General features: G+C 39.1%; 1 protein-coding gene across 6 annotated transcripts in view; it reads right to left on the minus strand.

Moving 5' to 3' along the window:
- Positions 1 to 827: 827 nt before the first annotated feature.
- The window catches only part of OTUD4 (OTU deubiquitinase 4), a 28874-nt gene continuing 12347 nt past the window's right edge, over positions 828 to 17354 (minus strand). The window contains exons 9-23 of one of the 6 annotated variants that reach the window (XM_057376300.1): positions 16239 to 16296; positions 15750 to 15867; positions 15464 to 15528; positions 13852 to 13952; positions 12456 to 12580; positions 12151 to 12331; positions 11425 to 11590; positions 10465 to 10585; positions 8390 to 8445; positions 7684 to 7842; positions 7043 to 7181; positions 6001 to 6080; positions 5811 to 5925; positions 5052 to 5092; positions 828 to 3458 (exon numbers count right to left, since the gene is read on the minus strand). In XM_057376300.1, the coding sequence (XP_057232283.1) occupies positions 2232 to 3458; positions 5052 to 5092; positions 5811 to 5925; positions 6001 to 6080; positions 7043 to 7181; positions 7684 to 7842; positions 8390 to 8445; positions 10465 to 10585; positions 11425 to 11590; positions 12151 to 12331; positions 12456 to 12580; positions 13852 to 13952; positions 15464 to 15528; positions 15750 to 15867; positions 16239 to 16296 (2752 nt within the window). In that variant the 3' untranslated portion in view covers positions 828 to 2231. Of the gene's footprint in view, positions 3459 to 5051; positions 5093 to 5810; positions 6081 to 7042; positions 7182 to 7683; positions 7843 to 8389; positions 8446 to 10464; positions 10586 to 11424; positions 11591 to 12150; positions 12332 to 12455; positions 12581 to 13851; positions 13953 to 15463; positions 15529 to 15749; positions 15868 to 16238; positions 16297 to 17354 lie in introns of those variants that run through there. The other 5 variants (XM_057376301.1, XM_057376298.1, XM_057376299.1 and 2 more) reach the window with 5 other exon arrangements.

Raw genomic sequence — 17354 nt, forward strand, 5'->3', positions numbered from 1 at the left:
AGGGTAAGGTAAAGATGTAGTTCAGCAATTACCTGAAGCTCTGCATCACAGCACATTATATGCTGAATATTACATACATTAACAGGAGGATCCTGCAATCTAAAACATCTTGCCCTAGGCAAAAGGTTGGGCCAATCAATCTACAACTCTTTCAGCAAGAGAGGAAACCAGACTTACTTGATCAGCGAGGGAGAAAATACACCTTCCAGTCCTTCAGAGTCCTAGACTGAAGAGTGTCCTAGCAAGGCAGGGTGTAGGCCCAACTGGAAGAAGTTGGTTTTTAAAAGTAAGCTCTAAAAGCACATCCCTCCCAGTTACTGCCATGCCTCTCTTCCCCATTATTTCCCAACAAATTTCTGTAGGCAGCATTAMGGCCTTCATTCTTGCGTGATGAACTGCCTGCTCCAGGACAGAATGATTATTTCAGTGACTGCTGCACAAATCTGGGGGACAACAGGAGTTAAGTTTAACATTCACCAGTAAGCTCTGCAAGCAGCCCACTAAAGTTTTTGAAAGCAGTTGAGATAAACAGAAAACCACAATGGTACCAACAGTTAAATCCCTCAGTGCTTCATTCTTAACCTGAAAAACTGAATGTTGCCTCTTTTGAAATACTGAATAAATTTCTGAATTAAGTATTTAGGTTAAGAAAAAATAAACGTTTAGCATTACCCCTACGAACAAAAACTGCTAATTCACACCCTTTTTGTTTGCTGCATGYCACATCCTGTTCATCATTCTAAGCAGTCTACAATTGCCTCTGTAACAACACTTCATTTAATGCCACTGCAACAGTTTAAATACATAATTATAATTTAGAAAACAAGTGAAAAGACAAAACATTTATTTTAATTAGGGTTTTATACATAGCATGCATCTGAAAACAAACTCTTTATCATGTAACTATCACTCTGGTTTTTGCACCAAGGGTGTACAATCTCAGACACAATGAATGGGTACCATCACCTACACTACTGTATACAGAGATATAAAAATATACACAACAGTTCAATTTTACAGAGCAACAGAGCAGAGTGAATACTGTGCACACTGCACTCTCCGAGTCTGGACAGCTGAACACCCAGACTGCAAAGGCAACAGGAACACTGCAGAGATCGTAACCGGGCTCAGAAGAAAYAGCATCAGAACTCTGACACAGTGTAAAAATATAAGGCAGAAGCCACTTTCTTCTGAATTGTAGGGAAGAGCAGAGCACACTGAGACTCTCCATTCTTGCTTTTAAAAGTAGTTCCAGCAAGGAGTTGTACATGCAAAACATCAACAGTGCAACAACAAAAGAATACTGAACAGTAGCTCAATTGTACAAACTTAAAAAAACGTAACACGTACTTTATGCATCTCCTCACAAAATATCTAGGATTTGTCAGTGCATTAGTGTTAAAGTGGCATTTAAAAAACTTCTGCTATTATAACAGATGCAGAATTATTTTGGAAATGCATAGCATCTACATTTTTATTGTCTTTGTAATTATTCAGTTGGCATAGGCACCATTCTAGTCACACCAGCATTAAGAAGAACTCATGGTGGAAACAGCCATTCTTCTCAATTCTTACACAGGTATTCTTGACTGCTTGTCTTGATTTTGATTTCAACAAATAAATGCTTTTTAAAATTCAAAAATATACCCTATGGTTATGAAAAGAACTATATACAACATACCTAAGACACAGGGTTAGCTGGCTGCCATATGTGTAACACACAAGAGAAACATTCAAGTTTGACAGATATTTTTTCTTTTTGAGATGAAAGGCCTTTGGGTTGGAAGCATATCAGAGACAACAGTGCAGTAGGCTGAGAATTCCTTTAGCTCAGTTCAGAACTAAGGCATTGTATGATAAAATATATATTTATATTTGGTGCAATGTTACTGTCAATTTTAGAATCTAGATCACATCAAATGCTGTCATTTGTCACTCTAGTAAACGCACATACCCATCTTCTATCACAAACTCAAATCTTTGTGGGGAAAAGAATTATCAAACACTAAACCTATTTTTTTTTCTAATTTGACATTGAAGAAAAACTGCTAAGCCAAACAAACTCTAGAATCTCCCCAAAAACCCTATGGTAGGACTTGACATCCTCCTAGACTTTACTTGCCGAGAATTAAACGAATCACTGAACTTCRCTAAAAAGAAATTAAGATTTTAAACTGCTACTTCAAATTTCTTTCTGCATTTTAAACTTTCCAATTATCCACTCATACACTCTATGCTTGCTGCCCCCTCTGATTATCTCCCAGTGTTGCCCTTCTCCTGTCATTCCGATATGGCTGCCCTCTAAAGTTTCTCTGATACTGGTAGCCGTCATCTCTGCTTCTGTTGGGTGGTCCTTTCCAGGCCTCCTCGTTTCTTTGGAACTGGTATCCTCCCCTGCTGGAATAACCCCTGTCAGGTCTAGGCCTTCTGCCTCCTCCATAAGTCTGGTTATAGAATTGCTTGGATCTACCACTCCTCAGCATGTCRGAAACTTCACTGTCATCTTCAGAACTCTCTTCCCTCGTTCTCTGGGCCCTGCTTTCTGTTTGCACATTACCAGTGCCCTTGGAATCTCTCCCTTTAGCAGGCTTCTCCTTACGGCCAGGAATGCTGGGTTTCAGTTCATTTTTAGGAGGTTCTGCCAGCAGTKGCTGTGTGCTGGGCCCTGCCATCGGCCTCTCTGTGCCCTGTGTCTGCGGAGGGCGATGTTGCTGCCCAGATGTTTTCTGCTTAGGAGCAGCYGAAGGACAGGTTTGCTCCAGCTGAGGTGCCCTTGCTGAAGTGTCTTTCGGGGCCCCTGCAGCAGCCACTGGGAATGGGACCGTGTTGGAGCCGCTGCTGCTGTTGGTCTTCTGGAGCTGCTCTGCACAGTTCACTCCAGGAACTGGAGGGCTGCATTCTTTGCTCATGTACATGTTGGCAGAGGTGCCAGCTGCTGCCTCTTTGTCCTCAGGTGACAAGACAACATTAGRTCTCGCTACTGAATTCTCAATGAAACCCTGAACTGGGTACCCATACCAAAAGGGAGGAAAGAAAGGAGGTGCTATTGGAACAGCTCCTAGAAAGTGATTGTGTCCAAAGGGTGGCTGCGGGAACATGTTTTTTCCTCTCAGGGACTCCTCGTAGTTCGCATGAAGAGCTTGAGCTGGATTCTCTGGTTCAACACAGACCTGTCCTTGACTTTCTGACACCTGAGCTGAAGGTATGATCAGAGGCAGTGATGGAGATCTGTCAGCCTGCGGAATCTGACCGTTGGATCTGGTCTCAGTCTGAACAGCAAAGTGCCTGTTTGGTCGTGCAGTTTCRTTTTCATTCTGAGTCGGAGCAGCCTCCTGGAACCAGGGGTTGTGCGGATACACAGGAAGGGTCACATTTGGGTACATTCTACAAGCAGCTAAATAGGCCTGGTGCAGAGGGTACAGGTAAGAATGGGGTGCCCACATGGGACAACTGTATGCCTGCAAGACAGCAGGGAAGAAAGTTTAAAAATCAGTTATTTGGTCTTTTGAATGTTCAGAGAGACATAAAAGTACACCAGTCATTTACCATTTCAAAACAGTTAGTTATAGGAGAAAAAARTTAATTTTCTTTATAGTGACTGCCCTCAAATCTAAATCCTACAACTCTAGGATGGYGTAATTTGTTGTTTTGCTTCCAAATGCAGTTGAAACGGGCAACAATTGTGAACAGTAAGAAAACTTAGTAACAATTTCTATATAGTTAAACGCACAATGCTTGACTTTCAAACTCATTTCCTCAAGTACACTTATTAATTGGCAATTGTTATACTAGAGCTCACTTTGCAGAGGCCACAACACTGAATCTGTTCACTTCAGGTGGCCACGCCTTCCCTTTTCTCTACTTCCACGTTTATGTACTGGAATCTGTAGAAACAGTCCCTGGAGCTAACTATCCTGAAAAGCCAGACCACTTCTCCAGGACCCCCTTCCCTCTCTCTCTGCAGSTGGAAGGGCGTGGGTACCAGCAGGGTACAGGAGGTCTGGAGCAGAGCATCAGACAGACAATGCAGAGGGTAGTTCCCAGGCCTGATGTACCCTGTGACACCAACGGAGAGCACAGCCACTACAACGTGGTCTGGGACCAGCAGATGGTGCTGAAGCACCAAAACGACAGACTACACCCTCAATAATCCTAAGTATCAGTAAGGAGAGTCCCAAGCATGTCATCTTAKGAAATTCACACTGCTGAAATACATTGTGGTGGCACTAATTAATGACTTGCAGATTTTCTATTAAGCAGAGAGACTTATATTAGGCAGAAGTATCAARTTTACATTGGAAATTGTGCTATTTTCTCTTTCCATGCCCAGCCACGAAGAGTATCGTTGCTATGGCCAAAGTCACATGAAATAAGCCCAAGAGCTCTCAGCACTTTGGCCAAAGTCGTTTGCCTGATAGCAGGAGTAAGAAGGGGAAAAAAAGAACTTTTTTACATACAGAAGGCAGAAAGAAAGCAAACAACTACTCGTTGCCAAGCAATGGAACCCAAGCTGGGTTTGGATGAGCCTCTTCCCCAGCCACACAGAGATTTGCACAGATGCACTACTGTAATTACTCAAAAGGTACTGTTGTCATTAACCTGAGCAGAAAGGACAGATATGTTGGTTACTTAAGAGTGTGTCCCCAGGGAAAGACTTGGACTCTTGCAGTAGCTTTGCCAGTACAGAGCCAGGGTTGAGATCTAAGGGCATTTTCTCATCCCCTATGCACAGCACTCCAAAGAAGCATCTTCACATTCACAATTTATCCATGGCTTTGTAAAGCACAATTTGCTGACTGTACAGCCACAGTTGGATGCCAATAGTTCTYACTATGCCGTCAACATGAATTTGATTTCTGCTGACTTGAACTGTATACTGTGGAGAACTGCTGCAATCCCAGTAAACAGAACACAAAATAAGAAAGTATTTCAAACTGAAAGATGGACTTGAAATGTACAGCTRCAGCAACAAAATTTCTGCATTCCAAGTATTAACAATTATTTACAAGTGATTTTTATAACAAACATGAAAACAAAGTTTGAAGAGTTACCTTCACACCGAGATTGAAGAAAAATCTAAGAATATTCTTATCTAGAAAAAAACACAAAAATATTTATGAAGACCTAAATGACTTCATCTGATAAAAAAAAATGCATGAAGTGCCATTTCTGTAGAGAACACTTGTATTAAGTTACTGCTTGCATGTCTTCAATTGATTTGCTGGGATTTTTTTTTGCCACAGTTAAGTTATCTAGAACACAACAGCAGTTTAAATTTAGTTTTAACAGTTTAAGTTTAGTTTTAACAGCCTGTGAACTTCTGTTTTTTTTAAGAAACAGTTCACTAAACAAATACCACTGTCCACAATCAGTCATGAGCTGTTCTTTACAGGCATACCTTTCATTTGTAATATGCCAAAACCAGGATTTTCCAGACCAGCAGGGAAATGCTCAATAGCTTCCAAACTTTTAAATGACATGAGCAAAGCGGTTACTCTGACAGGAAGCAGTTCTCTAAAGATAATTCTTTACATGCACAAAACCTCAAGTTATGATGGGGCAAGCTAAGAATCACAAAATGATCCTGTCAGATTTCCAGGTGTGACCACTTGAAACAGTCACAATGCTGCCAAYGCAAACTGAAGAGTTACAACTCCATTCAATATTCCCTCCCATATCTTAAATCATGGAATGACAACTATAGGCTCTTGACAAAGAATGACAACAGCACCAAAAATAGTTGTGTTTATCTACATTTTAAGAAAAGAAGACCTATTAGGGAAAATGGTGCAAAACTCAGATCTTCTCACCTTTAGGTAAGTCTTCCCCAGTACTGCACAGGGAGTAAGGAGGTGCAACGGCTCTTTCTCCCTTTTCATTAAAAGGGAATCCAGGGTATAGCGGATCCTGGTAGGGATTCAGAGTCTGAGGCAAAGGCATTAAAGGCTGGTTAACTGCTTGTAGCCACACAGGAAGTCCAGCAACTGAAGCAGATGTTACCTGAGCCTGCGATACAATAGAGTCAGGTCCTGTTGCTGGTCCTGGCATCAACGAAGAAGCAGGTATTTGGGTTGGAATACCTAGAGGGAAAAAAACCCGACATACATATCTGTATAATATGTATATGTAGATATATATAATCACAAGCCAAAAGACATCAGAAGAGCAGGATTCAAGATGCAGAGAACAGTTTTCAGGAAGAATGAAACAGGTGAGATAAGCTTTTCAGAATTAGCTGAACTGATCCCATGTTTGTTTTTAAAATTATGAATACCTGAAGAAAATAGGAAGGAGAAAAAATGGGGGAACAGAAATTTTATGTGAATCCCTGAAGTTCTCATTCCGACTAGTCATTTAGAGTCAACTCTGAATCTGAGCTCAGATAACTGGGCTACATGTCTTTTGTCACAGACACAGTCAAGTGTGACAGGACTGTGACTGTCTCATGTGAACAAAGGATGCTGAACTGAAAGCTAGTTCTTGTACAGAAACAGCAGTGTGAGAGACAATGCAGCAGCTGATCCAATGAGCAATACTGACCCTAAGCTAACTCCACAGCCCAGAAGATATGCACAGMACACAAAAACCCATTACACTGGCTTTGCAACTCAGGTCCGTATGGATCTCATTAGCTCCAGACATACAAGCCCCAAGCTGAGTCCTTAGTCAACCAAGGAGCATACCATTACATGGACACTGAGCACAAACATGTATCAGGTTTCAACATGCTGACAATGTGTTCTACCTTAAGCAGATCCTCAAAACTCGATGCTATCCCACTCAAGAGGCAAAATGGCAATTTAAGTACACAACCTTCTTATACCTTCAGGTTGGGAGTAAAGTAAACTGCTCATACAAACAATCAAAGATCTGTTAGAACTCTCACTGGCTTTTAGCAGTGACAAGCTACATTTTTATGAATGCCTGCCTTTGGAATGTGAAATTATACAAGMGTGCCTCCTGGGGGCATCTTCAGCTTAGCAAGAGTTACAGTATTTTCCAGGGTTAGTAGTTTCTGATTGCTTTTAATATTTTTGCAAACCTGCTGGTCCATAGGTTGCTGGCTCACTTGGCCAAGCTGGCACAATGGCTGGTACAGAAGGCACTGCTGGAGGTAAATGCACCTCAGAGAAGACTGGAGAAGGTGTCGGAGTTACACTCGGCAAGCACTCGCTCAGGTTCTGTAAAAACAAAGCTAAATCACACCATGGTTGGTGATCTTGATGACTCAGTCTTATCCAGACTCCTATCATCATCATGGGGAAGTATTAACTAGGAACATATCCAGAGACCTGAGCTACACCACTATGTGAACAGCTCTGCTCTCAGCTCTATCCAGCWCATGCCTGTACCACAGAGCCATCAGCACTGGARCCACCTTCACAACCATCACACTTAMGTATCTCCCACCCAGAAGAAAAGCCACCCACAAGAAATTACCAATAACGTTGAAGAAAACTGAAAAAGCTAAGGTAAAAAATTTGAAGGGAAAACCATAGTAACCTTGGTAGAAAGATATGAAATAATCCCTCTCTCAGAAAAGAATAGATATACTTTTCTATCAAGGGTTGTCCTTTTACATTCTTTATGTTGGACATARCATATTTCTAACTGTAAATATGAAATTTTAGCATTATCACCATAGAAATGGCTGTAATTAAAAGCCAGTATTGTAATACATACGTGGCTGTGATGAAGCTCCCCTTTGTCTGAAGTCTCCTGACTGGAAAACTTTGAAATCAAACAAACATTTCTTACTTGCTCAGCAAGAATCGGAGAATCTGTTTTAACTTGTTCCAAAGGAGATGAAGCTTTTGGATAACTCTCATCTTGACTATTCTTCTAAAGCAAAGTTAAAAACAACAGACACAGCTAGTCTAATAGTAAGATCAATTTTACAAAGAGTTATTCAAAAACAGTAAACCATACTCCATACAAAGTGAGCTAAGCACCCATCACTATTACGTAAGTGTAACATTTTGCTCATTGAAAGGACAGCAAAGGTTAAAAGCCAACAAGAGGCCACAAATCTTCACTGAACTTCAGAGCTCATGGTCTGTTAGCACAGTAGCTATTAGCAAACATCAATTCTTCTGTGGTCCATTATACTGAAAGTAGAAACTGTACTAAGCAATTACAAATCCAGATTCGTAAGTGCTCTCGATAGCCCAGGTTTGAGGACTCCGATTGCAGAGAAGAACTATAGGTATGGGTTACAGGGCTGAGGAAAGCTCACAGAAGGTACAAGCCCCCAACCTTAGGAGTATTTCACTAAAAGCTGTAAAGCAGCAGCAGCAATCACAGCTCTAAAGGCAGCTATTGCTCTGCTAATCATGTATCAGAGAAGCAATAACATTAAAAAAAAATTTGGTCTTTTCTTTAAGATTACCTCAGATGAATTTGGCTCAAGCTTCTGACTTAAGTGGATCTGCCTGGAATTTGACTCTGCAACACCAAGACATAACCTAGTAAATGAACCATTACACCACTTATGGCTATCACAACTTAAGCCAGTTAGTTTGTCTTTCCAAAATTAAACTTTCAAAACCAAATCTATACCTCAGTATATATTACTTCAGCAATTTTAGATTTCTATTTTTACCAAAGATCAAAGCAACCTAAAAAACAAAACAGTTGTTCGGGCAATAACAGAGCAGCTACTTAAACCTGAGTTCTCCAAGCTCTACAGAATTCTTTACTGACATTTGGTAACCATTCAAGTGATGCTTGGGGGAAGCAGGAATGAAATACAGCTGTCTCTTTAAACATAYTCATCCTAAATTGCTCCTAATGAAACAGAAGTTTGTACTTTGCTTAAAGTGAAAGTGTTCTGATCTGCATTTTCATTTTCAAGTGTTAAGAAAACAGAAGCTCAAAGTCTTGTCTASTTTTGGCTGAGTAAAAAAACAGTTTAGAATGTTTCAGTGGATTAAAAGAACTAAAAAAGTTTTCAGACTGCTGCACAAAGTTTTATTTCTCAGGCACCAGCAAACACTTCAGTGGGGCAGATAGTGTAAAAAAACAGTCACGACATAAGATCTGTACTATCTGTAGTAAGTTCTTCCCATTCTGGTTTATGTTCAGACCTGGCTACCACKGCTTGTCAATCAAACCCATACCCAGAAGTTTATCAGTAGTAGATAGGGACTTTTTAAAAGCTTATTATATCCTGTCACAACTAGACAACAGCATAAATGGAAACAGTATTGATTTTGGGAATTACTGCCAATTGCCCAAGCAGCAATAGGAACCCCTGACACTAGAAGGAAGTACACCTGATTCCCATAGGATTATTAACCTAGTTCACAAGAGACAATGCAAACCAGAGCATCACAAAAAGCAGAGAAAGATGGAAAGGCCACGCTCTTCAGCCAAATCCATCATGACTGGAGTAAAGAGCTTTCTCTATGTGAACGTTTCTTTTGGCATTGTTGRTCAAACAGGTTTGTAAATGACACAAGTTTTCAGATAYTTGGAGAATGAAAAACAGGTAAGATGGGTCCTTGTGAGACCACTCAARAAAGGATTCCATCTTGTAAGAGGAACTAAGGAGCACACATACCATAAACAGACAGCAGCAATGCATCTGCTGTTACCAGAGATAAGGGAACAAAACAAAAAAAATTTAGAAAAATTGAGTGAAGGGGTAGCTTCTATGAGGAGACTAAAGAGTCTGAATTTTATTTAATCAGGAAAAAAAAAAAGAGGAAAATGCAAAGATCAAATTTGGGTTTTAGTTATGGCAAAGGTGACAGGACAAAAAAGTTTTAAAAATACTAATTAAAAATTCCCACCAACCACTAGCCATTGCAATCAGCAAAGGTTTACTACCTCCTAACAGCCACAGCTTTCATCTCTTACTGCCATGTTCTRTTTCCTCACAGAAGAGGAAAAGCTTTGAGTCCATGAAGAGAAGCTAAAGAGTGTTGAAACTAATGGTGAGGAGGGAGAAAAACAACTTTTGATSATGTGACAGATCTTTCTACTGTAAACAGGTTTGGTTTTCCAACTGTTCTGTAAATCATCATCTCCCCTTTCTGTACCATAGTATGCTAATTCTTAACCATTCCACATTGAATACTTTTACCTGATTCTCTCATAAATTATTCTTAATGCTCCCCCACTGGAACTTTCTGCTGCACACTCTAGAATTTCAAAAGGATCTAATTTAGGGTAGCTYTAATAAGTCTTTTAGTTTCTCTCGTTTTTCTTCCCATTTACTACAAAAATCCAAGCCAGAAGTCTGCTCTCTCAGCCACATTCAGAAAGCAGGAAAATGTACTTTCCTCACAAACCACACCCTTGCTACTTGGAGCCCAGTTTACTTTGCTACTGCTACTTACRATAACTTTTCTCTCACTGCCTAAACAGATGCCCTATCATGAATAAATTCTGAGGCTGGTAACAAAACCAAGCAAATAAAACAAAACTAAAAGCCGTGATTTAAATCCATTTAGTTTTTACCTTTCTCCTTCTGTTCTTCCACCTCTGCTGTCCACTTGCTGTTTCTTCTTTCATTATTTGACRACTTTTTCTGGTTTACATTATCCACAGTCTGTGTAGCAGCCTGACAGACTGACTGATTCTAAGAAAGTTGACAAAAGCAGAAATATCACTTTATGTAATTAGTCCAATGACACTTGGCCATCATCTGCTATTATCATATCATGTCTTCATGACACATCATATTCATGTCTGTGATAGGCAGAAAGGTGGTGGTGGKAGAGTCTGGCTCAGTATCCTGCAGATTCATCCACTCTTTCTCAYTCGTTGCTACATTTTGCCAAGTGTCCTTTAAGAGCATTCACGTCAATAGCTGACTTGGTGAAATCTGTTTCACTTAAGAAAATAAATCACCCCTCCTCCCACAGGTGAGCGAAACAGCAAACTGTTACTGCTYACATGGAGAGAGCAACCTTAGGAGAGACCCTTAGGCTTCAGTCTTTCACCTACTCATTCTTTCCAGCCTTGTTCTTGTTTCTGTTTGCCCTAGGATTTAAACCCAAAAAGCCCCACACTAGAACAAACCTGTGTAGAGAGKAGTAGCTCTCTACCCACAGGATCTGCTCACTTCCCTGGAAGTGCTGAGACTCCCTCTCACTTTCATTAAAATTGCATCAATAGGATGATCTCTCCAGAATCATCCAGCTACAGATGCTTGTGTGTCTCCCGTATTTACATGCCTAAAGAACTGGGTACARTGGATGTTCAGTTATTCCCAGGATGAACTACTGTGTGTATTTTCTTATCTTTAACATATAAAGCATTGTAGAGACTCGTATTCCCAAACAGAAAGTGAGTGWAAAATAAATATCCTTAATTTTGGAACAGTAGTGTGATTCACAGACAGCAAACCAATTGCTAATGAAAGGTTCACAGACAAGTATGGAAAATGCACTATTAATTCCAATGAATAAAACATACATTGCAAAGAGCAGGAAAAGCTTGTTCGTCCCGCTGCTGGATCTCATAAAGGGAACGAGACTCCTCTATGGCCTGCTTCTCCCTGCGCTCCTCCGGCGACAGCCCAAAGTAGTTACAATCCCTGCTGCCATGGCTCAGCTCCTCACTTCTCTCACGCTCCATTTTTCTGCACATTAAAAAAGGAAGTGGGATTGCTTGGACCAAGAAAATCAAACACAATACRAATGCGTGGGGTAGGAGGAAGAAGGAAGACGCAATGATGGAAACAAACTCCACTGCAGCAGCCTGGGGAATCAAAAAATCACTGCCAACAAATGCAGGCAAAATGCTGTTCTCAWGCTCCTTTTAAGTGGTTAAGTCAGAACACGAAGCAGTCCCCTATGACAGGTTCAGCAAAAGCTCAGTCAAGATCTTAGCCAAGCCCAAGAAGCACTTTCAACATTATTTAAGCCTCRAACAAAAATAAAAACAACTACAACAAAAAAACCATACCAACATCCACCTTCCAAAAAAAAAAATGAAGCTTTGTAGGCAGTTACTGCCATGCAAGAAAAAAAAGTTATTTTTCCTCTACTTGTGTGTATTCTTATGGACTTGGGACACTTCTTAAGAATTCAGTGGCAACATATTTCAAAAGAGCATGCCAGAAGCATAGGAAGCAGCCACCTGGGCTTCCAGAAGCTCGGTCAGAGTTCCAGCCAAAAAAAATGCTGTTTGCAGTTTTACCTTACAGACTGGGAAGGATTCCTGCCTGGAGCTTTTTGCTCAGTTGAGGTCTGATGAGGTTGGGGCCCAGAACTCAAGAACTGGTGCTGCCTGGTTCCCACAGTATGCTGAAGTCGAGGAGGTAGTGCTGACTGGGGTTTGATTGATTTGCTCTGATTCTTTGGCCCTCTGCACTCTGCATCTGCGATAACAACATGAAAACATGAAAAATGGGTAAGACTTTCATTTCAATCACTTTTTACGCTTTTTGAGACAAAATATCTTTAAAAGAAGATTCTGCCACACAATGACAGGTACAGTCCTACCAGGCTGAGCATTCTGCCCCCATGTTGGGTAAAACTTTTTTATCTTCTTCCCTGGCACAGTGTTCCAGCCCTCCATAGGAGAGGTCTGTGGAAGAGGTTTAAGGCTCTTCAGTGAGACAGCATGCCTACAAAACAAGGAATTATGGAGGGAATAATATCTTAGAAGATCAGACTGGGGCTTGCATAAATTAATACCACATGTTCACTAATACTGACAGATCTTTCCACTTTTGARAACATTGCATTCAAAGTCCTTTGTCTTTATGATTATGCTCAAGCAATGTGCGAAACAGCAAACTTTTTTTTTAACATAAAACTGATAAGTTTACACAAACTTATCCAGTAAAGAATGATCAGCCATTTGTAAAGTGCCTATTRTAATGTCTTCAGGGCAGACAGAAAAGGAGAATGATCCCAAAAAGCAATTTACTTAGATACAGGCACCATACTTAGATAAACTTATTACCAACACTTCAAAAGGTGCCAGGATTGAAAGGTGTTATATTGTTATATATCGTATATACTGGTATATATTGGTGTATATCCCAGAACGATTACTGCTATATTAATTGAGCATGCTGTAGGATGTCCAAACAACTGTTTACATTATTTGAAAGGCAGACATTCAAACAGGTTAAATTTCATTTTCAAAAGGGTTCAAACTGCAAGATAATCTTTAGATCTCACTTTTTCTTTTTTTTTTTAATGAAGATCAAATGAGATTAATGGGTATCTTTCTCCTTCACTCATTTACCCTGACTGAAAATGTTTCCTCTTCCCAAACTACACCCAAATGTGGAATTTTTTGACCCAGAARTCACAGGACTTACAGCAGAGCTCAAGATTTCCTTGCTCTCTCCTTTCCCCCTCCCCAACAAAAATGCTAACAAAGAAAAAAACCCACCCTGCACAACCAAAACCATCAAATCTGTAAACCACAACAACTTYAAACACTTTCTTGTCCCAGGTAGGGCAAAGATAATGCTGACCTAAACAGCAACTTGGCACTCTGGATGAAATCAGGCAGAGCCACTCAACCARCAGAGGAGCTCGGTGCTTTAATAGACCTTTCAATATGGAAAGCTTGCCACAAATCTAACATCGAATTATTAAGTGCAATCAACACATTAGGCTAGTGTCAATCTGTTTAGGATTGAATTGTGTGCAAAAAAAAATTAAACTACTAATGTAGTTACTGTTCTACTCTGCAAGAAATACACAGACTACTCAGCACTACAGAAARAAATATAAAGTGATTAGCAATTTTTCCTTTTTCAATCAGAATGCTGTTTTCTTAAAAATTTGCAATAGTACTGCTCCAAGTAAAGATACATTTCTGGACCAAAGTAATGCTTTGTTCAGTTTGGTGCTCTCTTCCAGGAGATTAAGCACTTACTTTGCTCCAAGCTCTTCTACAAATACAACGACTGGCCCATTCTCTGAATAAACTTCTTGAATATGGGCATTATAAAATTTCCCGTTATGGTCTAAGCGCACCTGTAAGAAAAAGAATAAGAAAAAAAAAGTGGATTATTTCAAAATATGGCAGTGAGAGGAGGTAACTCTTTAAAATATCAGCAACGTTAGAAACAGAACTTTTCATCTGGGCAACAGAAGACCTGAGAAATACACATCACAATTTAGTACATGAATCAAAARCCAATCTCTAATCCCTATTGTTTCTTCAAAAGGAAATAAAATTACCATTAAAACAAGCACACACACAACACTAACCAAACAGTTTGCTGGGTAACACTACATAATGAAAGATGCTTTTCAAAACCACATGAGAGAGTTAAAAGCAATCAGTGCATCCAGGCTTTTCAGCTTCACTGAAAACACTCTCGCTTACAATAAAACTCAAAGCTTTTCCATATTAAAATCCACTTCACTTCAGTGAAACTTAGTCTAATTATGAACATAATGAACAACGATTATTTTGGGAGTTAATTCTTCAGAAGATTTTTTCAATAACAACCAAAAGAAGTTCTTGAGACATGATCATAGTGTTACTTGTCTGACTGACATTCTATGTTCTTAAAATTCTTCTGCTGATTAAAAAATAAATTTATTAATGTTTCACTACAGTATTTGGCTTTACAGTTGTATCAAATTGGTTAACTCGACTTTTCACTATTTACTTCATCTTTTCTTCCCWTGTTTTTTACCCCATATATTTACTGTCTTGCCACATATATATAAAATTTGACCAAGAGAATATGTTMATTACCAGAGTTTTTTCTACTAATAATATCTGTACCCGTAAAAAATACTAGACAAAACAGCCTTAGGGTCCTAAGWGYAAATTTTAAGCCTGTGYTATTAAGCAATAAATAATCAACTCKGCATTAGGTTGGTTTTGGTTTGGGGGGGATGGGGGATTGGGGGCTTGGGGCTTTGTGGGGTATTTTGGCTTAAGTTTTTTTCTCAAGTTTAGAGACGTTTTCCCTGCAGCTCAGGTACTATGGCTGATTCCACTACACAAACAAAAAAGTACGAASTGAAAGAGCCCCTGTGCTGCATGATTACTCAAACTGAATACTTTTCATTATWATTAATAATTTTAATAGATGGTCAAACATCCTAGAAAGAAACATGTTTAGCCAAGTACCACCAGTTCAGTTAAYATACTTAAAGAGACTAATCTTCAGTGTAATAATTTTAATGGCAAACCTCGCTTCTTCTTAAGCAGTAACACTTAATACAAATCTTAATAGAATTTAAAGACCAATTGTATAACACACTTGCAACACCCTAAAACAAAGAATTGCCCAAGACCTCAGGATCTGCAGTAACTAAAGCAASCTGTACTTCATTATTTGGAAGTACTGAGATTTTACCAAAGCCTATTCACAAACTGTAATCACTATCTCCASTGTCAAAGACAAATTCACGGATCTTCAATTCCATGCTTAGCATTGAGGACCCCAGTTAACAAACAGGGAAAATAGACATCTTGAGGAAAATGTCAATTTGAATTATATAAACTATAATTCAGTATTACTTACTTTACATTTATCTCCAATGGAGTATTGCATGCCAGCAGCAATAGAGAAATCTTGTTTTTGCTGATCTGCAAATACAGAAGCAGTAATATACTGTTCATTCAAATATACCAGAAGAGTTACTTTTTTGATGCAGCAAAAACACAAACCAGGTGTTCAGGCCCTAAGTCTGCCCACGGATCCATGTGAGGAAAAACAAACTAAACCCCAACTGCCATTTGCATCAGTTCTTCAGGAGGGCTTCACTTCACACAGCTGGCAAAAGCTGCAACTTTGAACTGTTACTCACCCCACTTGGACTGGAGCCAAACATCATATTCAACGTTTCTGTAAACCAAGGGATCAAGCGATTTCAGAACCTTTTTAGGCAGGACCAACAAGCTGGGATTCCCATTGCTCTCAAGGTGCTGTATGGAACAGAACAAAGTTCATAACGGTCAACTACATAGATATGTTCAGTTTTCCCTTTTTCAATCACAGTCCTCAAGCCTTGTACTGAAACACAGAGAAGMTGAAAATATACAAAGCATGAGAGCTTGGGAAAAAAAGTTAAATGGTGTTCTTTTAACCATACCAGCACAAAACTAAGAAGCACTAGAAAGTACACTATCTGCCTCTGAGCACGTCAAAAATATACATTATTTTCAAAGAAGTAGGTAGTTTTTAGGATGTTACATGTTAGGGAAACTATTAACTCAAGATTTGTGAACATAAAATACTAAAAAATACAGCAGAGTACAAGTTATTAGAAAGAAAATAAATCTCAACACATAAATACCTTGTTGCCAGAAAGAGACTTCATTCCATTCATATCACTAACTGTTGTAGCTTTACTTCTGTAATAGGGCAGAGGCAAGTTATGATTTTATAATGAATTACAATATCACTAAGGCCTGAAAAATCTGCTAAGACACCTCTAGAAGCGGTAAATATATTGAATATACGGTAAATATACCATTCTCTACATGTTTTCCTGACAATAAGCATACCACAGAACATTCTCATCTCTTGAAGTGAAATACCTGTCTAAAATAAAAACTACATCTTTATATTATATAGAAATAAGATTTTTGGGTTTAAACAACTTTTAGGAAGTCTATCTTATGTGCACTGACTTCGTTTTCACTTTGAAAATAAAAAGCAAGAGGGAGAAGGCAAGGGAAACAGAAGTTCTCTTAAAATGCAACTACTTGAGGAAAATTTTGCAAAAGTAGATACTAAAAAAAACCCTCAAAACCAAAACCTACTCTGTTAGTTAACTTGCATCAGGCACTCTAATTTACTCTCATTTTTCTACCCCTGACATCACTGGAAAAATACTTTCCACAAAGAAAGTCCAAGTATTTTTCCCTACAACAACAGTAGACAACTCTCAGCATTAATTTCTCCCAAAACGATTACATTCAATAACAATAAAACTGAAGTTTGTATTTACAAAATAAAAAGTATCTTCTGGAAAACTAGCTGATGAAACAAGCTGAAGTCAACTTTCAGACAAGGAAAATATTTAGGACTTCATAAACACAGCAAAAAGTTGGTAATTTGTTTTATAACTAGATCAAGAGTCACATACTCACACACCGGCCCTTGCATTATAGAACATATGGTTTAAATCAAAAACACTGAGTTCCAGAGTCTCCAGTGAGCATATGACCTTATTTCCAAARGTGCTAAGAAGGTTACCAGGATATTTTCTTAGGAATCCCAAAGATACAGGATAAGGCTACTGCCTTTGAATCCCAGGAAAGCTCCAAGAAAGAAAGGAATAAAGATTTCCACTCTCTGACATTTAACTATAATAATTGTTTCCTGAGGCGGAAATACTTCATATTTTAATTGGCAACATTCCCTAGTTTTTTTTATTTCTTGCAAACACAAAAATAAGCTAATCCCT

Source organism: Malurus melanocephalus, unplaced genomic scaffold (genome assembly GCF_030028575.1).
Source record: "Malurus melanocephalus ecotype Western Australia unplaced genomic scaffold, MMel_1.1 scaffold_277, whole genome shotgun sequence".
Lineage (NCBI taxonomy): Eukaryota > Metazoa > Chordata > Aves > Passeriformes > Maluridae > Malurus > Malurus melanocephalus.